This window comes from Cetorhinus maximus, chromosome 11 (assembly GCF_964194155.1).
Source record: "Cetorhinus maximus chromosome 11, sCetMax3.hap1.1, whole genome shotgun sequence".
Classification (NCBI taxonomy): Eukaryota; Metazoa; Chordata; class Chondrichthyes; order Lamniformes; family Cetorhinidae; genus Cetorhinus; species Cetorhinus maximus.
In genome coordinates, this window is record NC_135889.1 from 123,721,096 (window position 1) to 123,746,189 (window position 25,094).

General features: G+C 53.7%; 1 protein-coding gene across 1 annotated transcript; it reads left to right on the forward strand.

The window, feature by feature from the left end:
• Window positions 1–5,855: 5,855 nt before the first annotated feature.
• On the forward strand, window positions 5,856–17,573 carry LOC144686322 (SPEG neighbor protein-like). The gene is made up of 4 exons (XM_078551404.1): window positions 5,856–5,974; window positions 12,966–13,273; window positions 14,801–14,942; window positions 17,115–17,573. The coding sequence occupies exons 1-4, from the start codon at window positions 5,856–5,858 to the stop codon at window positions 17,251–17,253; spliced, it is 708 nt and encodes a 235-aa protein (XP_078407530.1). The 3' UTR covers window positions 17,254–17,573.
• The last annotated feature ends 7,521 nt before the right edge of the window (window positions 17,574–25,094 follow it).

Consider the following 25,094-nt stretch of genomic DNA (forward strand, 5'->3'; position numbering starts at 1 on the left):
AGACAGAGCCCCCCCAGAGACAGAGCCCCCCCAGAGACAGAGCCGCACCCCCCAGAGACAGAGCCCCCCCAGAGACAGAGCCCCCCCCAGAGACAGAGCCCCCCAGAGACAGAGCCCCCCCCAGAGACAGAGCCCCCCCAGAGACAGAGCTGCACCCCCCAGAGACAGAGCCCCCCCAGAGACAGAGCCCCCCCAGAGACAGAGCCCCCCCAGAGACAGAGCCGCACCCCCCAGAGACAGAGCCCCCCCAGAGACAGAGCCCCCCCCAGAGACAGAGCCCCCCCAGAGACAGAGCCCCCCCCAGAGACAGAGCCCCCCCAGAGACAGAGCCGCACCCCCCAGAGACAGAGCCCCCCCAGAGACAGAGCCCCCCCAGAGACAGAGCCCCCCCAGAGACAGAGCCCCCCCCAGAGACAGAGCCCCCCCCAGAGACAGAGCCCCCCCCAGAGTCAGAGCCGCACCCCCCAGTCAGGGCCCCACCCCCCAGAATCAGAGCCGTGACCCCCAGAGACAGAGCCCCGCCCCCCCAGAGTCAGAGCCGTGCCCCCCAGAGACAGAGCCCCGCCCCCCAGAGTCATAGCCCCACCCCCCAGTGTCAGAGTGGCACCCCCCAGAGTCAGAGCCCCGCCCCCCAGAGTCAGAGCCCCGCCCCCCAGAGTCAGAGCCCCGCCCCCCAGAGTCAGAGCCACAACCCCCAGAGACAGAGCCCCGCCCCCCAGAGTCAGAGCCCCGCCCCCCAGAGTCAGAGCCCCGCCCCAGAGACAGAGCCCCGCCCCCCAGAGACAGAGCCCCGCCCCAGAGACAGAGCCCCGCCCCCCAGAGACAGAGCCCCGCCCCAGAGACAGAGCCCCGCCCCCCCCAAGAGACAGAGCCCCCCCCCACAGAGACAGAGCCCCGCCCCAGAGACAGAGCCCCGCCCCCCCCAAGAGACAGAGCCCCCCCCCCACAGAGACAGAGCCCCGCCCCAGAGACAGAGCCCCGCCCCCCCCAAGAGACAGAGCCATGTCCCCCAGAGACAGAGCCCCCCCCAGATACAGAGCCCCCCCCACAGAGACAGAGCCCCGCCCCAGAGACAGAGCCCCCCCCCCAGATACAGAGCCCCCCCCACAGAGACAGAGCCCCGCCCCAGAGACAGAGCCCCCCCCACAGAGACAGAGCCCCCCCCACAGAGACAGAGCCCCGCCCCAGAGACAGAGCCCCCCCCACAGAGACAGAGCCCCGCCCCAGAGACAGAGCCCCGCCCCAGAGACAGAGCCCCCCCCCAGAGACAGAGCCCCCCCCACAGAGACAGAGCCCCCCCCCCAGAGTCAGAGCCGCACCCCCCAGAGACAGAGCCCCCCCCACAGAGACAGAGCCCCCCCAGAGACAGAGCCCCCCCCAGCGACAGAGCTCCCCCAGAGTCAGAGCCGCGCCCCCCAGTCAGGGCCCCGCCCCCCAGAGTCAGAGCCCCACCCCCCAGAATCAGAGCCCCGCCCCCCAGAGTCAGAGCCATGTCCCCCAGAGACAGAGCCCCGCCCCAGAGACAGAGCCCCCCCCCCCCAAGAGACAGTGCCCCCCCCCCCAGATACAGAGCCGTGTCCCCCAGAGACAGAGGCCCCCCCCCAGAGACAGAGCCCCCCCCACAGAGACAGAGCCCCGCCCCAGAGACAGAGCCCCGCCCCAGAGACAGAGCCCCGCCCCAGAGACAGAGCCCCCCCCCAGATACAGAGCCCCCCCCACAGAGACAGAGCCCCGCCCCAGATACAGAGCCCCCCCCCCAGATACAGAGCCCCGCCCACAGAGACAGAGCCCCGCCCCAGAGACAGAGCCCCCCCCACAGAGACAGAGCCCCGCCCCAGATACAGAGCCCCCCCCCCAGATACAGAGCCCCCCCCACAGAGACAGAGCCCCGCCCCAGAGACAGAGCCCCCCCCACAGAGACAGAGCCCCGCCCCAGATACAGAGCCCCCCCCCCCAGAGACAGAGCCCCCCCCACAGAGACAGAGCCCCGCCCCAGATACAGAGCCCCCCCCCCCAGATACAGAGCCCCCCCCACAGAGACAGAGCCCCGCCCCAGAGACAGAGCGGTGTCCGCCATCAATTAAAAAGCCTCTTAAGGCCATTGAAAACCCAACTGAACCCAATTTTACGTTGCCTGTGCGATTTTGAGCTCCATATTTTGCAAAACCTCATCCAAGGGCGGGATACAAAGGGTCAGCAGCATTGCCTGTGGTACTCAGGAGTTTAGGAGATAGTTTGCTGCTGGTTGCTTATTGGTACTTGGCAGATTCATCTCAGTTCTGAACTTCATTCTTGGCATTTCCAGGCTTCATTTCAGGCTCCTTGGTGTCTCCAAGGCCCCCGGTGGATTCAGGCCATGTGAACCCGTCCAGGTATCAGACAGCCTTCCCTTACCCTGGGAATGGGGATTGGGGTCTCCGCTGGGGGCACCTCCTCTGAGGAGGACGAGAGGGGTAGAAGGGAGAGGAGGCCGGGTGTCCCTATCCAGCCTCCAGGGGAGGGACCTGTGGGAGGAGAGGCGCAGGCACAAGGAGCACAGGGTCAGCAGGTAGTGCAGGGTGGGAGGGGCCACAGAAGATGCCACTATCCTGCTGCCCGGGTTTACAGGCGGTGATGCAGCTACCTCAATATGTCTGAGGTGCAATGCCGAAGGAGGATCCGCCTCTCCAGGGAGACAGTGACCTCCATCTGTCAGAGGATCGGGCCTGAGATCAGCTCCAACTGTGTGGGTGGACATCCCATACCAGTGGCTCTGAAGGTCACAGCGGCCGTCAACTTCTATGCCTCCAGCTTTTTCCAAGGCTCAGTGGGGGATCTGAGTGGAGTCTCCGTGTGGAGTCTCCCAATCTGTCCACAGTTGTGTCAAGTTTGTGACAGAAGCTCTATCAGGCGGGCACTGACCTTTATTCTTTACCGTATGGACGAGGCCAGCCAGGCTGAGTGAGCCAGAGGCTTTGCGGCCATTGCTGGCTTCCCCCGTGTCCAGGGTGCTATAGACTGTACACATGTGGCCATCAAGGCGCCAGCAGGTGAGCCCGGTGCCTTCGTCAACAGGAAGGGCTTCCACTCCATGAACGTGCAGATAGTGTGTGATCACAGGATGCAGATTCTACAAGTCTGTGCAAGGTACCCAGGCAGCTCCCACGATGCCAACATCCTCAGACACTCCCAGGTGCCGGGGCTCTTCAGTGCTCCAGCCCGGCTGGATGATTGGCTGCTGGGTGACAAGGGCTATCCCCTCAGAAGGTGGCTCATGACGCGTCTCCACCATCCAAGAACAGAGGCTGAGCAGCGGCACAATAGGAGTCATGCCTCCACAAGGGCAGTGATAGAGAGAGCCATTGGTCTTCTGAAGATGCATTTCCAATGCCTGGACTCTTCAGGGGGTGCACTCCAATACCCCCCAGATCGTGTGTCACTGATAGTGTTTGCTGCTGCGCTCTCCACAATCTGACACTGACAAGGGGTGACCCACTGGAGGAAGAGGATCTTGAGGTAGCTCCACAGGCCACAGAGGATGGATCCAGTGGTGAGTCAGTAGAGGAGCTGGTGAGGAGAACACTGAGGGTGTGGAGCCAGACCTCGGGAACCTCCAGGGACCGAGGTGTGTGGCGCCTCTCCAGCTCCGAGGCTTCCTGCTCGTATCTGGTCAGGATTAGGAGGCTAGCGGGGCTTCCGCCTGTCTGTGACCTCTCAATGTTGTTATGGCTCATCTTCTCCTGAAAGGACAGAGGAGCAATGATGAGTCCACTCTCTACCTGCAGCCCCATTGCAGCCTGGCCAACCCCAGCTGAGGAACACCTCACAGGGCACATCCGAGTCGTGGCCCTCGAGCCGTAAGACACTCAGTACCTGCAGCCAGGGCTCACCCCCTTGGCCAGCTCCGACGGCATTGACAGTCGGCACTCAGACTCTAACACCCCGGAGCTCTAGGCAGGGACGGTCAGACCTTAACACTTCACCACACTGACCCACGCCAACACGGTACTCACCCTTCCTGAGCACAGCAGGTCATTAAACCTTTTGGGGCACTGCACCCATGTCTGCCACACCCCATCGTGACGGCTGCACAGGGATCCCGAGCTCTTTATGTCTGGTGCAGTGACCTCCTCCTTTCATCTCTGGGGGCGAGGGTGTCCCTCCCTCCAGGAGGATTGCAAGGCACTCGTCTGAAAACCGGGTGGGGGGTCCGAGTGCCCACCTGACGTGCCCTCCTGCCTGGCATCTCCAGCCGCGTTTGAGACCATAGCTCTGGTCTTCAGCACTGAAGATGTGTTTTACCGTGGCTCCTGGGCCATTTTTAAACCACACGCCGGGTCGTCATTCGACTCAGCATCCAACAGGCCCCCACCCCCAACCCCACCCCCTCCACTACCCCCACCCCCTCCCCCACCCCCACCCCCACCCCCTCCCCCACCCCCAACCCCACACCCTCCACCACCCCCACCCCCTCCCCCACCCCCACCCCCACCCCCTCCCCCACCCCCTCCCCACACCCAACCCCACCCCCTCCCCCACCCCCTCCCCCACCCCCAACCCCACTCCCTCTCCCACCCCCTCCCCCACCCCCTCCCCACCCCCAACCCCACTCCCTCTCCCACCCCCACCCCCACTTCCACCCCCACCCCCACAACCACCCCCACCCCCTCCCCCTCCCCCACCCCCACCCCCACCCCCTCCCCCACCCCCTCCCCACATCCAACCCCACCCCCTCCCCCACCCCCTCCCCCACCCCCAACCCCACTCCCTCTCCCACCCCCACCCCCACTTCCACCCCCACCCCCACAACCACCCCCACCCCCTCCCCCTCCCCCACCCCCACCCCCTCCCCCTCCCCCACCCCCACCCCCTCCCCCACCCCCTCCCCACATCCAACCCCACCCCCTCCCCCACCCCCTCCCCCACCCCCAACCCCACTCCCTCTCCCACCCCCACCCCCACCCCCACCTCCTCCCCCACACCCACCCCCTCCCCCACCCCCACCCCCACCCCCTCCCCCACTCACACCCCCACCCCCACACCCACTCCCACCCCCACACCCACCCCCACCCCCTCCCCCACCCCCACCCCCAACACCACACCCACACCCACACCCACCCCCTCCCCCACTGCCTCCCCCACCCCCACCCCCTCCCCCACCCCCACCCCCAACACCACACCCACCCCCACATCCACCCCCCACCCCCACTCCCACCCCCTCCCCCACCCCCAACCCCACCCCTTCCCCCACCGCCTCCCCCACCCCCAACCCCACCCCCAACCCCACTCCCACCCCCCACCCTCAACCCCACTCCTACCCCCCACCCCCACACCCAACCCCACTCCCACCCCCCTGCCCCGCTCCCACTCCCTACTCCACCCCACCCTCACCCCCACCGCCACACCCACCTCCACTCCCAACACCACCCCCACCCCCACACCCACCCCCACCCCTCCCCCACCCCCTCCCCCACCCCTAACACCACACCCACCCCCCACTCCCGCTCCCAACCCCTCCCCCACCCCCAACCCCACCCCCAACCCCACTCCCACCCCCCACCCTCAACCCCACTCCTACCCCCCACCCCATCCCCAACCCCACTCCCACCCCCCACCCTCAACCCCACTCCTACCCCCCACCCCACCCCGAACCCCACACCCAACACCACCCCCTCCCCCACCCCCAACCCCGCCCCCACCCCCAACACCACCCCCTCCCCCACCCCCAACCCCACCCCCACCCCTTCCCCACACACACCCCTGCCCCCGCCCCCACCCCCACCCCCACCCCCACCCCTTCCCCACACACACCCCCTATTTCTCCCCCTCACCCACCCTCACTCAGCCAGTCAGGTTGTTGTTGTTGTTGTTGACAGATGTCGAAGACAGCGGCACCGAAGAAAGCTGCCCCTCCCCCGGGATGCACCATCGACATCAAAGATGCTAAAGTACAAGATGCAGCCATTAAAATCCAGGCTTCCTATCGAGGACACAGGTACATGGGGAGAGATCATGGCTACTCATACGGGGTCTGTCCACTAGGCAGTGGGTGGGCAGTGAGAGGGCAATGAGAGGGCAGCGAGATGGGTCACTGACTGGGGTCAGAGAGTGGGGTCAAAGTGTAGGGTCAGAGTGTGTGGGGGTCAGTGTGAGTGGGGGTCAGGGCGAGTGGGGTCAGTGTGAGTGGGGGTCGGTGAGCGGGGTCAGAGTGTGGGGTTAGTGTGGGGTCAGAGTGAGTGCAGTCAGAGTGAGTGTACTTGCACACGAGCAGGGGAGGGACCTCATCCTGAGTGAGACACACCCAGAGTGAGTGGGTATTGGCAATTTGGTGCACAGTGGGAATTCAGTGCAGAGGGGAAGAGGTGCTCTTTGCATTTTTTCTTTGCTATCCAACTTCTTAAATCTTCAGAGCATGGTCTTGCCCTACTGCAGCAGTAGAGGCTACAAGGGAGAGAAATGACTGGTAAGTAGTGGGTAAGGTCGGGTAAGTATTTACTACTTTTATTGCTTATATAGTTTAAGGTCTTTTTGTGGTTTATAGTTTGTATATTCTGTAGTAACAAGGATCAGGAAAGAAGGGCCCTAGAGTAATTGATTTAAAAGGTCTAATTTAAAGGGATAAGTCATGGCAGGAGAGCTCAAAGCTGTGGTGTGCTCCTCGTGCTCCATGTGGGAAGCCGGGAACATTTCCAGTGCCCGGGACCAGCATGTGTGCAGGAAGTGTGTCCAGCTGCAGCTCCTGGAAGCTCGGGTTTCAGAGCTGGATCGGCAGCTGGGGACACTGGAGCATCCGCAAGTCTGAGAGCATCATGGATAGCACGTTTAGAGAGGTGGTCACACCGCAGATGAAGGGACTTGAGGAAGGAAAGGAATGGGTGACCACCAGGCAGTCCAAGAGAAACAGTCAGGTAGTTCAGGAGTCCCCTGGGGTCCCGCCCGCAAATCAGTATTCCATTTTGGAGGCTGATGAGGGCACTGGTTCCTCCAGGGAGTGCAGACAGAGCCAAGCTTCTGGCACCACAAGCAGCCTGTCTGTACAGGAGGGGAGGAGGGGAGGAAGAGCAATAGTAATAGGGGATTCTATTGTCAGGGGAACAGATAGGCGCTACTGTGGCCGTCAACGTAACTCCAGGATGGTGTGTTACCTCACTGGTGCCAGGGTCCGGGATGTCACTGAACAGCTGCAGGGCATCCTGAAGGGGGATGGTGATAAGGCAGGGGTCATGGTACATGTTGGTACCAATGACATAGGTAGAAAGAGGGATGAGGTCTTGCATCAAGAATTCAGGGAGTTAGGAAGTAGACTGAAAAGCAAGACCTCTCGGGTTGTAATCTCTGGATTACCCCCAGTGCCACGTGCTAGTGAGCTCTGAAATAGGAGAATAGTGCAGATGAATACGTGGCTTAAGAGTTGGTGCAGGAGGGAGGGTATTAGATTCCTGAATCACTGGGGCCGTTTCTGGGGAAGGTGGGACCTGTACAAGCGGGACGATCTACATCTGAACCAGAGCGGGACTAACATCCTTGCAGGCGTGTTTGCTAGTGCTGTTGGGAGGAGTTTAAACTAATTCGGCAGGGGGAGGGGACACAGAATGTTAGCAGGATAGGGACACATCATAATACAGTAAAACAATCAGGTCAGAGGGAGTACAGCTGCGTTAAGTTTCAAGGGAGTAAGGCAAGGCTGGATGGCCTCTACTTTAATGCCAGGAGTATTACAGGTAAAACAGATGAGTTAAGGGTGAGGATTGACATGTGGATAGTAGCCATCACTGAGACGTGGTTGAGGGAGGGGCAGGATTGGCAGCTCAACATTCCGGGATATAGAATCTTCAGGCGAGACAGGGGAGGGGGTAAAAGAGGAGGAGGCGTTACATTAAGGACTCAGTTACTGCAGTAAGGAGAAATTATATCTTGGAGGGGGCATCGAATGAAGCTTTGTAGGTAGAGCTTAGGAATAAAAAAGGGGCAACCACATTGTTAGGCGTTTATTGTAGACCCCCAGATGGCTAGTGGGAAATTGAGGAGCAAATTTGTGCACAATTTGTGGAGGTGTGTAAAAAAATAACAATTGGGTAATTGTATTAGGTGATTTCAACTTTCCCAACATTAATTGGGATAGACATAGTGTTAAGGGTTTGGATGGAGTGGCGCATAACTCATAACTCATAGCTCAGGCACATATCATCAAGCCTGGATAAGGACCAGCATTGGCAGAAACCTTTGTTTAAACCTCTCAGCTGGCGAGTACTGCAGGGCACGGTGAGAGAGGATAGCTCTCATAAAGATAAATAAAAAATCCCAAGATATTCTATAAGTATATCAATAGGAAGAGGATAACCAGGGAAAGAGTAGGGCCCATAAGGGACCAAGGGGGCAATCTATGGGTGGAGCCAGAGGGCATCGCTAGAGTGTTGAATGAATACTTCACATCCGTCTTCACCCAAGAGAATGTGGATGAAGGTATGGAACTCGGGGAGAGAGACTGCGAGGTTCTTAAGCAAATTGATATAGGGAATGACAAGGTATTGGAGGTGTTGGCAGTCTTAAAAGTGGACAAATCTCCAGGTCTGGATGATTTGTGTCCCAGACTGCTGAGGGAGGCAAGGGAGGAGATCGCAGGGGCTCTGACCCAAATTTTTAATTCCTCTCTGGCCACGGGGGAGGTGCCAGAGGACTGGAGAACAGCTAATGTGGGTCCGCTATTTAAGAAGGGTTGTAGAGATAAGCCAGGGAACTACAGGCCAGTGAGTCTCACATCAGTGGTAGGGAAACTATTGGAGAAAATTCTGAAGGAGAGAATCTATCTTCACTTGGAGAGGCAAGGTTTAATCAGGGATCAGCATGGCTTTGTCAGAGGGAGGTCATGCCTAACAAATTTCATTGAATTTTTTGAGGAGATGGCCAGGTGTGTAGATGAAGGCAGTGCAGTTGATGTAGTTTATATGGATTTCAGCAAAGCCTTTGACAAGGTCCCACATGGGAGACTTATAAAGAAGGCAAATGCACATGGGATACAGGGTAATTTGATAAGGTGGATTCAAAATTGGCTTAGTTGTAGGAGACAGAGGGTGATGACAGAAGGATGCTTTAGTGACTGGAAGCCAGTGTCCAGTGGTGTACCACAGGGATCTTTGCTGGGTCCCCTATTGTTCGTCATTTATATAAACGACATAGATGACTATGTGGGGGGTAGGATTTGTAATTTTGCAGATGACACAAAGATTGGTTGGGTGGTTAACAGTGAGGTTGAGTGTTTTGGGCTACAGGAAGATATAGACGGGATGGTCAAATGGGCAGATAAGTGGCAGATGGAATTTAACCCTGAAAAGTGTGAGGTGATACACTTTGGAAGGAGTGACTTGACAAGGGAGTATTCAATGAACGGCATGACACTAGGAAGTTCTGAGGAACAAAGGGACTTTGGCATGCGTGTCCATAGATCTCTGAAGGCAGAGGGGCATGTTAGTGGGGTGGTGAAGGCATATGGGACACTTGCCTTTATCAATTGAGGCATAGATTACAAAAGTAGGGAGATCATGTTGGAGTTGTATAGAACCTTGGTGAGGCCACAGCTGGAGTACTGTGTGCAGTTCTGGTCGCCACATTATAGGAAGGATGTGATTGCACTGGAGGGGGTGCAGAGGAGATTCACCAGGATGTTGCCTGGGTTGAAACATTTAAGTTATGAAGAGAGGTTGGATAGACTTGGGTTGTTTTCTTTGGAGCAGTGAAGACTGTGGGGCGATCTGACCGAGGTGTACAAGATTATGAGGGGCATGGACAGGGTGGATAGGGAGCAGCTGTTCCCCTTAGTTGAAGGGTCAGTCATGAGGGGACATAAGTTCAAGGTGAGGGGCAGGAGGTTTAGGTGGGATGTGAGGAAAAACTTTTTTACCCAGACGGTGGTGATGGTCTGGAATGCGCTGCCTGGGAGGGTGGTGGGGGCGGGTTGCCTCACATCCTTTAAAAAGTACCTGGATGAGCACTTGGCAGGTCATGCCTGACAAATCTGTTAGAATTCTTTGAGGAGGTAATGAGCAGGTTAGACAAAGGAGAGCCAATGGACGTTATCTACTTGGACTTCCAGAAGGCCTTTGACAAAGTGCCGCTCATTAAGATAAGAGTCCATGGTGTTAGAGGCAAGTTACTAGCATGGATAGAAGATTGGCTGTCTGGCAGGAGGCAGAGAGTGGGGATAAGGGGGTCCTTCCCAGGATGGCGGCCGGTGACTAGTGGAGTTCCGCAGGGGTCAGTGTTGGGACCACAACTTTTCACTTTATACATTAATGATCTAAATGAAGGAACTGAGGGCATTTTGGCTAAGTTTGCAGATGATACAAAGATAGGTGGAGGGACAGGTAGTATTGAGGAGGCGGGGAGACTGCAGAAGGATTTGGACAGGTTAGGAGAATGGGCAAAGAAGTGGCAGATGGAATACAACGTGGGGAAGTGTGAGGTCATGCACTTTGGTAGGAAGAATAGAAGCATAGACTATTTTCTAAATGGGGAGAGAATTCAGAAATCTGGAGTGCAAAGGGACTTGGGAGTCCAAGTCCAGGATTCTCTTAAGGTTAACTTCCAGGTTGAGTCGGTAGTTAGGACGGCAAATGCAATGTTGGCATTTATTTCGAGAGGGCTAGAATATAAAAGCAGGGATGTGCTGCTGAGGCTTTATAAGGCTCTGGTCAGACCACATTTAGAATATTGTGAGCAATTTTGGGCCCCGTATCTCAGGAAGGATGTGCTGGCCCTGGAGAAGGTCCAAAGGAGGTTCACGAGAATGATCCCAGGAATGAAAGGCTTAACTTATGAGGAACATTTGAGGACTTTGGGTCTATACTCGATGGAGTTTAGAAGGATGAGGGGGGGGATCTGATTGAAACTTACAGAATACTGAAAGGCCTGGATAGAGTGGACGTGGGGAAGATGTTTCCATTAGTAGGAGAGACTAGGACCCGAGGGCACAGCCTCAGAGTAAAGGGAAGATCTTTTAGAACAGAGATGAGGAGAAACTTCTTTATCCAGAGAGTGGTGAATCTATGGAATTCATTGCCACAGAAGGCTGTGGAGGCCAGGTCATTGAGTGTATTTAAGACCGAGATAGATAGGTTCTTAATTGGTAAGGGGATCAAAGGTTACGGGGAGAAGGCGGGAGAATGGGGTTGAGAAACTTATCAGCCATGATTGAATGGCAGAGCAGACTCGATGGGCTGAATGGCCTAATTTCTGCTCCTATGTCTTATGGTCTTATGAGTCTTATAACATTCAAGGCTATGGGCCAAGTGCTGGTAAATGGGATTAGGTAGGTAGGTCAGGTGTTTCTCATGTGTCAGTACAGACTCGATGGGCCGAAGGGCCTCTTCTGCACTGTGAGATTCTGTGATTCTGAGTGGGGTCAGAGTGTGGGGTCAGAGTGTGGGGTCAGTGAGTGGGGTGAATGAGTGGGGATACTGTGTGGGGTCAGTGAGTGGGGTTACTGTGTGGGGTCAGTGAGTGGGGTCAGTAAATGGGGTCAGAGAGTGGGATCAAAGGGTGGGGGTCAGAGAGTGGTCAGTATGTTGTCGATCAGTGATCACTCACTGGTTACTCAGTGGTCACTGTGTCCCACACTCTGGGTTTGCCCCTGTGTGGTGTAACTAAACACTGATATTGCTCTGGACCCAGACAAGCTTTTCACAAGGTCAGCAAAGATGGAGAATGAAACTCTTCCCATCACCTTGACAACAGCTCAAACAAACCAATCAGATGCTGTTTCATAATCACAGATTTCGACTCCACTCTGTCACTTTGCCACAAGGACTCCGATTGGAACGAATACCCTCCCTTCACACCTGACCCTAACTGTTGTGACTATTTAATTCGAGCTGAGCGATTCAGGAGTGAATGACATCGGGAAGACCTTCTTCATGGAAAGAATAGCAGGAACATGGAATCCTCTCCTCCAAAACATCAGCCGTGGTCTGATTAAACATCAGCACAGTATAGAAGGGCTGAATGGCCTCCTCCTGTTCCTGTGCTCCACAGAGCAGAATGCAGGAATGCCAAAGGGTTAATGGGGGTGGGGGGGAGAAGCAGAGAGACAGTCGAGGGGGGAGGATTGAGTGTGAGGGAAGGGGATAGGCAAAAGGAATTCCAACACTCCTGGCCAAGGAGGCTTCAGTGGAGAAGGACGTGATTGGTGGAATTGAGTTAATTTAATCCCAAAACATGAGAGCAGATCCCAGAACCCCAACCAATCACAGTGGAGCTCGATGACCTCATCAGTCTCCTCTCTGTGGCTGAGGAATTACATTGTGGGTTCAGCTAGGGTCACAGTCCCATCCAGTATAAACCGGCTGGGATTGAGGCTGGGATTGAGAGTGAAGTGGTAAATTATATCACACATATACCATTCTGAAGACGTGGGCTTCGCTGGCTGGGCCCAGCATTTATTGCCCATCCCTAGTTGCTCTTGAGAAGGTGGTGGGTGAGCTGCCTTCTTGAGCCGCTGCAGTCCATGTGGTGTAGGTACACCCACAGTGCTGTTAGGGAGGGAGTTCCAGGATTTTGACCCAGCGACAGTGAAGGAACGGTGATATATTTCCAAGTCAGGATGGTGAGTGTGCATGAGTGAGTGACTGGGAGGGCAGAAGGTGTAGGGGGGACATGAGGATGAACTTTTTTACGCAGAGGGTAGTGAGTGTCTGGAATTTGCTGCCTAAGTTGGTGGTAGAGGCAGAAACTCTAAACTCTTTTAAAAAGTACCTGGATCTGCACCTTAAGTGCTTTAAGCTGCAGGGCTATGGGCCGGGTGCAGGAAGGTGGGATTAGAAAGGGCACCTGGGTGTCCTTGGGCTGGCATGGACAAGATGGGCCAAATGGCCTCCTTCTATGCTGTAACTTTTCCCTGGTTCTATGTTTGAGGCGACAGTGCTTTTGTATACAACAGTCGCCCTTCTCCTTGCTCCAACAACTTCATCCCTCCTATCTCCCCTCCCCTCCAGATCCCGTCAGGAGCTGAGGGAGAAGGGGCCTCCCAGGATCCTGAAGGAGCTGAAAGACGTGGTGCTGATTGAAGGCAGTGCAGCCAGGTTGGACTGCAGGGTCAGCGCCTTCCCCGACCCCCTCATCCGCTGGTTCAAGGATGGTCAGGAGCTGAAGGATGGACCCAAGTATCGCTACACATTTGAGGACCCTGATGTTGTAGCGCTGGTGGTTAGGGACGGGACACTTTCCGACCTGGGAAAATACTCTATCTCCATCAGCAACACCTTCGGAGAAGCTTTTGATTCTGCAAAGATCATCATTGAAGGTAAAGAGATTCTGCCTCTCTCTGTGCTCTCTGCTTTGCATTCCCAAATGTCGTCACCCATCTCGTCTCTGCACCAACCTATCGAAAATCCCCTGAACCTTTCCCCTCTTGTCCCTTCAGAGCTCCAGAGCCCCTCATCCCGCACGCAACTCGCAAGCGGTGATCCCGGGTCCGAGGCCCATTCCTGAGGTGTGAGCCCATAATCCAGGCTAGCAACATTCCCAGTGCAGTACTGAAGGAGGGCTACACTGCCAAGGGGCCAGCTTTCAGATTAAACCTAGGCCCCCTCTTCCCTCTCAGATGGACCTCAAAGACCCCAAGGCCACTGTTTGAAGGAGAGCGGGGAGGTCTCCCCAGTGTCCCGGGTAATATTGGGCCCTTACGTTATCCACTCATCGTCACGTTGCTGTTTGTGGGAGCTTGCTGTGCACAAATCAGCTAATTACAACAGAGACCGAACTTCAAAAGTAGGAAAGCGCTTTGGGAAGCCCTGAGGTGGTGAAAGGTGCTATAGAAATGCAAGTCTTATTTTCTGCCCTTTCTGTCTCCTACACTCTGCATTCAAAACAAAACATCTCCAACTCGAACCCGTCTTTATCAGAATCCTCAAACTGAGGCACCCTCCCTCACCCTCACTCCCCTCAAACTGAGGCACCCTCCCCCACTCCCCTCAAACTGTGGGACCCTCCCCCACTCCCCTCAAACTGTGAGACCCCCCTGTCCCTCCCTCACTCCCCTCAAACCGTGGGACTCCTCACCTCCCCCACTCCCCTGCTGCCCTTGTCCTTCTAGATGGTAGCGGTCGTGGGTTTGGAAGGTGCTGTCGAAGGAGCCTTGGTGATTCCTGCAGTGCATCTTGTAGATGGTACACACATTGCTGCTACTGTGTGTCGGTGGTGGAGGGAGTGAATGTTTGTGGATGTGGTGCCAATCAAGGGGGCTGCTTTGTCCTGGATGGTGTCGAGCTTCTTGAGTGTTGTGGGAGCTGCACTCATCCAGGCAAGTGGGGAGTATTCCATCACACTCCTGACCTGTGCCTTGTAGATGGTGGACAGGCTTTGGGGAGTCAGGAGGTGAGTTACTCACTGCAGGATTCCCAGCCTCTGACCTGCTCTTGTAGCCACAGTATTTATATGGCTAGTCCAGTTCAGTTTCTGGTCAGTGGTAACCCCCAGGATGTTGATGAGATTGATGGATAACCCTTTAAAAGAGCTGGTACAGTCATGATGAGATGAGTGAATTTTTTAATTAATTTGACGGGATGTGGGTGTCGCTGGCTGGGCCCAGCATTTATTGTCCATCCCTAGTTGCCCTTGAGAAGGTGGTGGTGAGCTGCCTTCTCGAGCCGCTGCAGTCTGTGGCCATCTGTGCTGTAGTTGCTGTGATTCCATAGATCTCTGGAGATGACTGTGTCCATCCCCTGCGAGGGTCTCTTGGTTTGGCCCCCCCGGCTCTGAAGGTAGCTCTCCACCAGCTGACCTTGTGACCTCCGCGCCTGTCGCTCTCACCCTGTTCATCTCGTTCCAGTTCCGGGTAAGATTAAGAAGGGGCCTGACAGTGTGAAGGTGAAAGCAGGCCAGACGGTCAAGCTGGTCGCATACATTAGCGGGGAGCCGGAGCCTGACGTGGGATGGGCCAAGGACGGCAAGGATGTCGACGAAGATGACAGGTAACAGCACCTGACGCTGGAGGCCCGGAGGATAGTGGGGATCTCTGGGGCAGGGCAGACTGCTTTCCAATGGGAGCTCAGAGTCAAGACTTAAAAAGGGCTGACATAGATTTTTTATTTCATTCTGAGGAACGTGGGCATCATTGACGATTTATCGTCCATCCACCAGCTGGTGGATTTGGGCATCGCTCACTAGGCACTTGTTGCCTTTCCCAATGACCTTTGACCTGAGGGTCTTGCTCAGCCAATGCAGAGGACAGTAAAGTATCAACCACATTGCTGTGGGGTCTGGAGTCCCGTGTAGGTCAGACCAGGTAAGGGTGGCAGATTTCCTTCTCTAAAGGGACATTAGTGAACCAGATGGGTTTTCACAACAATCGATGACAGTTTCATGGTCACCGTTAATGTTTAAGATGCATTTATTAATTGAATTTAAATCCCACCAGTTGCCGTGGTTGGATTTGAACCCTGTCCCCCAGAGCCTTTTCTGGATTATTAGCCCAGTGATGCCACCATCTTCCCCCCCATCATCTCCTGAGCTATGGAGAAACTCAAGGGATAGGAGTAGTGCAGGGGAGTGGAGTTGATGGAGAAGATCAGCCATGATCTTGCTGAATGGCACAGCAGGCTCAAGGGGCCGAATGGCCTCCTCCAAATCCATGGTTGTCTTCTGGTTGCAGGCTTGATACAACTCGCTGGGGCATGTTTTCCCCCATTCATTTATTCATTCACAGGATCTGAGTGTTGCTGGCTGGGCCAGCATTTATTGCCCATCCCTAATGGCCTACCCCTGAAAGGTTGGTGCTGAGCCACCTTCTTGAGCCGCTGCAGTCCCTGTGGTGAGGGTACACCCACAGTGGCCTTTTCCTATCCACTTGGTACAATGGAGAGGCGTGCTCGGACATTTCGGAGGGTGGTTGTGATTCAGCCATGTTACTGTGCGTCTAGAGTCACATACACACACCAGACTAGGTCAAAGGATAGACGTTTTACTCACCTAAAGAGAAGTTTGTAAACCAGGTGGGTTTTTATGACAATCCAACTGTTTTATGGTCACTTTAACCAATAGCAAAACCCAAAGCCAATTCTCAAACTCAAAGCTATGGTGGGATTTGGTCTCATACTCTCTGGATTATTAGCCCACAACCACCCAGATAACTAGCCCAGTAACATAACCACAACATTATTGTATCCCATAACCCGAGCTGGTGAAAGAGAATTCAATCTCGGGAGGTGGGAAAAAGGAATTTGGAGCCCAGTTCCAAAGTGCTGTCTCAGCCTGTGATGGGGGGTGGGTGGGAGAGGGAGGTTCGGGAGGGTGAGTCTTCTGCCTGTGCCCTTACATCAATGGTCATCTCCTCAACTCCTTTGTAAACTCTCAGGGAGCTCTGCCTTGAGGTAGGGAGATGGTGGGGTAGTGGCAATGTCATTGGGCTAGCAATCCAGAGGCCCAGCTTAATGCCCGATGAACTCATGTTCAAATCCCACCCTGGTAGCTGGTGGAGTTTAAATTCAATGAATAACTCTGGAATATAAAGATAGTCTCAGTAATGGTGACCATGGCAACTATCACTGATTGTTGTTAAAACCCATCTGATTCACTAATGCCCTTTAGGGAAGGAAATCTGCTGTCCTTACCTTGTCTGGCCAGCAATGTGGGTTGACTCTTAACTACCCCTCTGCAATGGCCCAGCAAGTTCAGTTCAAGGGCAACAAATGCTGGCCTTGCCAGTGATGCCATGAAAGAATAAAAAAAGGCATCTTCCAAATGGCCCCAGGTCTTCCCCGCACTTTGGCAAGGCCTTAAAATAATGTGAGAAATACCAGGAGGGGAGATTTTTATTTTTACACAGCGAGATGTTGAGATCTGGAAGGCGCTGCCTGAAAGGGCGGCGGAAGCAGATTCAATAGGAACTTTCAATAGGGAATTGGATAAACACTTGAAGGGGGAAAAGTTTACAGGGCTCTGGGGAGAGAGTGGGATTAATTGGATAGCTCCTTCAAAGAGCGGGCACAGACATTATGGGCTGAATGGCCTCTTGCTGTGCTGTAAGATTCCAGGCTCTCTCAGGGGACATGTGAGAGGAAGGGTGGGAGGAATGGGCTGGAGTATATATTTTACAGCTGGAGCCTCGTTCAGAAACTCTCTCTCTCTCTCTCTCTCTCTCTCAGGTTGTTCTATGATATTGATGCAGACACCACGACTCTGACAATCAAGAGCATCACCGTAGCCGACGCAGGAAAGTACGAAGTCTTCGTGGAGAACAGTCTGGGAATGGATCAGTCATTCGCCAGAGTCGATGTCATCTGATCTCACTCATTCGCCATCTCTCTCCCTCTATATCTTTCCCTGGTGTCTCTGATACTCTCTCTGTCCCTCTCACGCTGTTCCTACATCCATGTTCAGAAACAAGAGAAATGCTGAACTGACCAGTCTCCCCCAGCATTGCCAATCCCAGCAATCGCTGCTCTGTAACCCAGACAAGACAAACTATTGGAGGTTCCTGACTCATTTCGGAGGCTCCCAGTTAGCTGGTGTTAATGAGAACTCCATTCCTCTCCCTCTGACAGACTTACCAATGTCAAAATGTTAGCCTTTGTTTAAAATAAATATTTTGAAACTGTTTCACTATCACTTTTCTGTGTGTGTTTCTGTGATTATGTGTGAGTGTTAGTGTGTGTGAGAATGTGTGTCTGCAGTGTGTATGTGAGTGTGTGTGTATGTGAGTGTGTGTGTATGTGAGTGTGTGTGTGTATATGTAAGTGTGTGTGTATGTGAGTGTGTGTGTATATGTGAGTATGTGTGTATGTGAGTGTGTGTATATATGTGAGTGTGTGTGTATATGCGAATGTGTGTGTATGTGAGTGTGTGTATGTGAGTGTGTGTATATGTGAGTGTGTGTGTATGTGAGTGTGTGTGTATGTGAGTGTGTGTATATGTGAGTGTGTATGTGTGTATATATGAGTGTATGTGTATGTGAGTGTGTGTGTATATGTGAGTGTATGTGAGTGTATGTGTGAGTGTGTGTGTATGTGAGTGTGTCTGTATATGTGAGTGTGTGTGTATATGTGAGTGTGTGTGTGTATGTGAGTATGTATGTATATGTGAGTGTGTGTATATGTGTATGTGTGTGTGTGTATGCGAGACCGTGTGTGTATATGTGAGTGTGTGTGTATGTCTTTTAGCGTAAGTGCATGTGAGTGTGCTTATGTGTGTTTGTGTGTGCAAGTGTGAGTGTGTGTGCAGGCGCATGTATGTGTGTGTGTGAATGTGTGTATGTGTGTGTGTGTGTGAATGTGTGTGTGTGTGCGTGTGTGAATGAGTGTGTGTGTGAATGTGTGTGTGTGAATGTGTGTGTGTGTGAATGTGTGTGTGTGTGTGTGTGAATGAGTGTGTGTGTGTGAGAGAGTGTGTGTGCGTGTGTGTGTGTGTGAATGAGTGTGTGTGTGAGAGTGTGTATGTGTGTGAATGTGTGTGTGTGTGAGAGAGTGTGTGTGTGTGTGTGAATGTGTGAATGTGTGTGTGTGAATGTGTGTGTGTGAGAGTGTGTATGTGTGTGAATGTGTGTGTGTGTGAATGTGTGTGTGCGTGTGAATGTGTGTGAGTGTGTGTGCGTGTGTTTGTGTGTGAATGTGTGTGTGTGTGTGAATGTGTGTGTGTGTGAATGTGTGTGTGCGTGTGAATGTGTGTGTGTGTGTGCGTGTGTGTGTGTGTGAATGTGTGTGTGTGTGTGTGAATGAGTGTGTGTGTGAGAGTGTGTGTGTGTGAATGTGTGTTTGGGTGTGTGTGGGTGTGTGAGAGAGTGTGTGTGTGTGTGTGCGTGTGTGTGTGTGTGAGTGTGTGTGTGTGTGTGAATGTGTGTGTGTGAGTGTGTGTGTGTGTGTGAGTGTGTGTGTGTGTGAATGTGTATGTGTGAATGTGTGTGTGTGTGTGTGTGTGAATGTGTGTGTGTGTGTGTGTGTGAATGTGTGTGTGTGTGAGAGAGTGTGTGTGTGTGTGTGTGAATGAGTGTGTGTGTGAGAGTGTGTATGTGTGTGAATGTGTGTGTGAGTGTGTGTGCGTGTGTGTGTGTGAATGTGTGTGTGTGTGAATGTGTGTGTGTGTGTGTGAATGTGTGTGTGTGAATGTGTGTGTGTGTGAGAGTGTGTATGTGTGTGTGTGTGTGAATGTGTGTGTGTGTGAATGTGTGTGTGCATGTGAATGTGTGTGTGTGTGTGAGAGAGTGTGTGTGCGTGTGTGTGTGTGTGAATGTGTGTGTGTGTGTGTGTGTGAATGAGTGTGTGTGTGAGAGTGTGTGTGTGAATGTGTGTTTGGGTGTGTGTGGGTGTGTGAGAGAGTGTGTGTGTGTGTGCGTGTGTGTGTGTGTGTGAGTGTGTGTGTGTGTGTGTGTGAATGTGTGTGTGAGTGTGTGTGTGTGTGTGAGTGTGTGTGTGTGTGTGTGAATGTGTATGTGTGAATGTGTGTGTGTGTGTGTGTGTGAATGTGTGTGTGTGAGTGTGTGTGTGTGTGTGAGTGTGTGTGTGAATTTTCTCTTGCCGCTGGTGTTGCCGTCATGGTGGACATGAGCGGACAACATGGCCAAAAATCAGTTTTATGCCGCAATCACCCGCTTCGCCCATCGATCACCTGCTCCACCCATCACCCACTCCACCCATCCATCACCCGCTCCATCCATCCATCACCCGCTCCATCCATCCATCACCCACTCCACCCATCCATCACCCGCTCCACCCATCAATCACCCGCTCCACCCATCAATCACCCACTCCACCCATCCATCACCCTCTCCACCCATCGATCAACCGCTCCACCCATCCATCACCCTCTCCACCCATCCATCACCCTCTCCACTCATCGATCACCCACTCCACCCATCGATCACCCGCTCCACCAATCAATCACCCGCTCCACCCATCGATCACCCTCTCCACCCATCCATCACCCTCTCCACCCATCACCCGCTCCACCCATCAATCACCCGCTTCACCCATCCATCACCCGCTCCACCCATCCATCACCTGCTCCACCCATCGATCACCCGCTCCACCCATCCATCACCCTCTCCACCCATCCATCACCCGCTCCACCCATCCATCACCCGCTCCACCCATCCATTGCCTGCTCCACCCATGCGATCAGAGTTTCTTAACTTTTCTAGGCCTACCACTTCTAGGTGCTGCCCAACATCCACAGCATGGGTGGGGACAGCCTGTGCATTGGTTGGCCCTGTTGTCTCTGATGACTTTGGCATGTGTCCTCTGGAAAGCCGAGGCCTTGGGGGCCCTGGCTTGCTCTGGCTGTCATCCTGTGGGCCAGCTGCTCCCTCTGCGGTGACGGAGGATGAGGTTGAGGGGATCACAGGCAAAGGGGACTCGGAGGGAGTGGACAGCCTCTGAGATTCCTGAGTGGATGACCCAGGGGTGTCCAGCTGCTGCTCCTCCTCCCTTCGGGTGCCTGAGGGGCCTGGCCCGACTCCTTGAGGGGAAGGAGCACTGGGAGGGACTTTGAGGTGCCCCGTTTCCCTCTCACTTTGCCATTGCAGGAATGCACCCATGGAGAGTGTGAGCAGGACACATGGCTCTGTGTGGAATGTTTGTGTGGTGAGCGGAGACATGGATGGGATGGGGACGTGACCTCCAGAGGATATGAGGCTGATGGAGATGTGAGGGTGTGTGAGAGAGTTAGTGGTGTTGTCCCTTGAGGTGTGAGATCCCTGTGGATGAGTGATGGGTTTGTGAGTGTGTGAGTTGTTGAGAAGGGTGACTTCCCCTCGCAGAATGGAGGAGATCATTCAGCCCCTTCCAGCACTGGCTGGCTGTCCTCTTTCACAGGGTATTGGCGCTGACCAACGCTGCCACTGCCTCCCATGCTGGGTTGGTGACCTTGTTTGCTGGTCTTTGCCCAGAGCTGGGGTAGAGGACATCATGGGGGCCTCCACTTCGTCAAAAGGTGCTGGAGGGACATGCCACTGAATTGCGGGGGTGGGGTTGAGGGGTGGGGGGGTGGGGGGGAGTGAGGTAGCGGGGCTGCTGTCTTCTTACCTTTCGGGCCCATGTCTCCTGTGCAGCAGCCCCAGGCTGGAAACTCCGACAGGCGTCTGCACGTTAAACATGGCAGCGGGTGTGAGGAAGGGGTGAGGTGACGGTGTGGTGGGCCAATGAGAGCCCACCCACCATGGAAACAGCCTGTTTCCCGGGAATGGATAATTAATGAGGCAGGATCGGGATGATAGTTGTGAAATGCCACATTGCAGCCGCCTGGTAAAATGTTCTTTGGGCCACCTGCTGCTGCACTTAGTGTAAAACAGGGATCATTGCACCTTGTGTGTGTGTGAGTGAGTGTGTTCCTGAGTTTGTATGAGTGGGAGTGAATGTGTGTGTGTGAACATAAGAACATAGGGACATAAGAACTAGGAGCAGGAGTAGGCCATTCAGCCCCTCGAGCCTGCCCCGCCATTCAATACGATCATGGCTGATCTCATTTCGGCCTCAACTCCAATTTCCCGCCCTCTCCCCATAACCTTTCAACCCTGTTACTAATTAAAAATCTGTCTATCTCCTCCTTAAATTTATTCAGCGTCCCGGCATCCACTGCCGTCTGAGGTACTGAATTCCACAGATTCACAACCCTTTGGGAAAAGTAATTCCTTCTCATCTCCGATTTAAATCTACCACCCCTTAGTCTAAAAACATGGCCTCTCGGTCTAGAATGCCCCACAAGGGGAAACATCCGCTCCACGTCTACCGTGTCGATCCCCTTTAGCATCTTATATACCTCAATTAGATCTCCTCTCATCCTTCTAAACTCTAGTGAGTATAGGCCTAAACTGCTCAATCTCTCCTCATAAGACAAGCCCCACATCTCTGGAATCAATCTAGTGAACCTCCTCTGAACCGTCTCCAGTGCAACTACATCCTTCCACAAGTAAGGGGACCAAAAATTACCCCTGACCTCCTTGTCACTCAAAAATCTGTCTATCTCAGCCTTGGATATATTCAATGATCCAGCCTCTGCTGCTCTCTGGGGGAGAGAATTCCAAACACTAATGACCCTCGGACAGAAGGAATTCCCCCCCTCGTCTTCATCTTAAATGGGAGACCCCTTATTTTTAAACTGTGCCCCCCCTAGATCTAGATTCCCTCACGAGGGGGGAAACATCCTCTCAGCATCCACCCTGCCAAGCCCTCCCTCAGAACCCTACATGTTTCAATAAGATCGCCTCTCACACTGTTGTATAGTAGGAAATGTGGCAGCCAACTCACGCACAGCAAGATCCCATAAACAGCAATGTGATAATGACCAACTAATCTGTTTTTAGTGATGTCAGCTGAAGGGTAAATATTGGTCCCCAGGGAGTACAGCCCTGCTCTTACTTTGAATAGTGACCGGGGGATCTTTCACAACCACCTGAGAGGGGCAGATCGGGAGTGGGTTACTGTTACCTCAGAAAGACAATCCTGACAGTACAGCGCTCCCTCAGTACTGCACTGCAGTGTCAGGCCAGTGTTTGTTTTCAAAGCCTCTGGAGTGGGACTAGAACTCACAACCTTCTGACTCTGAGGTGGGAGAGCTACAAATCAACCAAGGTTGTCACAGCCATGGTCAGGGGTTAATAATAAGGGAGAGGATAATACAGAGAGAGAGAGAGAGAGAGAGAGTCATAAGGACTGTCAGGATAACCGAGAGAGGTACAGTCCCTCCTGGTCCCTCAGTCTAATTCACCAGCTTGAACCAAAAGCAGTTGCTGCAGTTTGAATATCAATGGGTAAAAATAACTTCACGGATCCAAGTTTCGAATTTAGAGAGAGCCATCTATAGCCCGGGCTAGCTGGGGTGTCAGTGGCAGCCAATCCCATAATAGGAAATGTTTTTGTGCTGGGGTCTCTCATGTGTCCCCTTGGGGAGGGGGAAGTGTCATTATTACAAGATAAACTGGGATTCAGCCCAAACTCATCACCTAATCAGAGTCGAGCAAGATGAGAGTGAGTCTCCTGGGAAAGAGAGGATCTACTCACACATCGCCTCAAACCAGCCAGTGTCCTCCATCTGGAACATTATCCTCACACTCACATTCACACTCACACTCACACTCTCTCACACTCACTCTCTCACACACACACACACACTCACACACACACATACTTGCTCACACACTCGCACTTGCATTCACATTCACACACACACTCACATGCACTCACACACTCATACTCACTTTCACACACTGTCCCTCACCCATATACACATTCACACTCTCACACTCTCACACACACTCTCACACTCACACCCTCACACTCACACCCTCACACTCACCCTCACACTCACCCTCACACTCATCCTCACACCCTCACCCTCACTCTCACACTACCCTGGACTGGGTTTAACGCAGCCTGTGGCAATGGGAAACATGGCTGCTGGGCCCACTTAATTGCGAGCGAGACACTGCACCAGCCTCCCAGGGCCGGAGAAACCCCTCTGACTGAGTGGAAGGGAGGGAGGGACTGACACGGGATCCCCAGCCACCACCCGCGACATGTCATTAATGAGACAATGGACACCCGCTATCCCTGAGCTCACCACAATTTAGCGGTGCCTCAAGTAGAGGCCGTGTGGGTCTCCCACAGTCCTGGAAGGATGCCCAGCAAAACCCAACGTGTTTGCCAGCTGCATCCCTGGGGGGATGGGGGGCTTTCCTCATGGAAATTCCCAGGTTTGGAACCCGGGATGTGTGAGTATCGGTGATCCTGACTGAACCTTTCAAAGGTGTCCATCAGAAACTCCAGAATCACTGTCCAGTTGAGGATGATGGGGGCAGGGGTTGGCGGGGGTGGGGTCACTGGGGTGGGGTCGCGGGGGTGGGGTCGCGGGGGTGGGATCGCGGGGGTGGGGTCACTGGGGTGGGTGGTGTGGGGTGAGCAGAAACTTACAGGGGAGAAGGCCATTCAGCCCATTGTACCTGTGCTGGTCCTTTAAAAGAGCAGCCATCTTTAATCCCACATTGTCGTTTTGGTCTCCAAATCTGTACGACCCTCATTCTCCAGGACCTGTCAACCCCCTTTTTAAATTCTTTATCGATCAGCTTCCATCACCTTTTCAGGTGGAATGTTCCTGATCCCAACAATTCTCAGAGTGAAAACGTCTCCTCATCTCTCCACCCCACCTAACCCAACGATTTGAAATTGATGACCTTTGGTTATTGACCTAATCTACAATGAATAACTTTTCTTCCTCTCTAATCAGAATCTCTCATCATCTTGAGGACCTCTATTCCATCGTCCCTTAACCTTCTCTATCCCACAGAGAATAGTCCAAACTTTTCCAATCTCTCCCTCGGAACTGAACTTCCTCATCCCTGATCACAATTTATTTATTCTTTCACAGGATGTGGGTGTCCCTGGCTGGTCCAGCATTTATTGCCCATCCCTAGTTGCTCTTGAGAAGGTGGTGGTGAGCTGCCTTCTTGAACCACTGCAGTCCATGTGGTGTAGGTACACCCACAGTGCTGTTAGGGAGGGAGTTCCAGGATTTTGACCCAGCGACAGTGAAGGAACGGCGATATATTTCCAAGTCAGGATGGTGAGTGACTTGGAGGGGAACTTCCAGGTGGTGGTGTTCCCATGTGTCTGCTGCCCTTGTCCTCCTGCCCGTGGGTTTGGAAGGTGCTGTCAAAGGAGCCTCGGGGAGCTGCTGCAGTGCATCTTAAGAAATCCTAGCAATGTCCTTTGGACCGTCTCTTTGACGTTTACATCTTTCCCGGATCCAGAATTATCCACAATATTCCAACTGAATCCTACCAGAGATTTATAAAGACTGAAGATGACCTTTGCTCTTTGAAACAAATTCCTTGCTTTATGTACAACATACCACTGAGTATAAAGACTGTGTGTTTCTTATAAACAGCACTCTCAACGTGTCACCCTTCCAGGGAATATGTACACACATCCCCCACCCCCCTTCCCCAGTCTCTCTGTCCCTGCCCCCACCCCCACCCCCACCCCTCTTTATAATTATTTCTTTTGGTGTGAAGTCCAGACAGAGATCAGGTGGACTGTGGGATTGATGCCCCCAGGTGACAATAAATGAAGAACGGGAAGGCAGCACAGATTGAATTTCAACATTTTAATGTTTAGTTGGTCAGGAGGACCTATTTGGAG

Bases quoted from the DNA above. Each gene is read 5' to 3' on its own strand.
- LOC144686322 (XM_078551404.1), top strand. From the start codon at position 5,856: ATGTCGAAGACAGCGGCACCGAAGAAAGCTGCCCCTCCCCCGGGATGC. The intron at 5,975-12,965 runs GTACATGGGGAG...CCTCCCCTCCAG, and splicing joins GCTTCCTATCGAGGACACAG to ATCCCGTCAGGAGCTGAGGG. The intron at 14,943-17,114 runs GTAACAGCACCT...TCTCTCTCTCAG, and splicing joins GATGTCGACGAAGATGACAG to GTTGTTCTATGATATTGATG.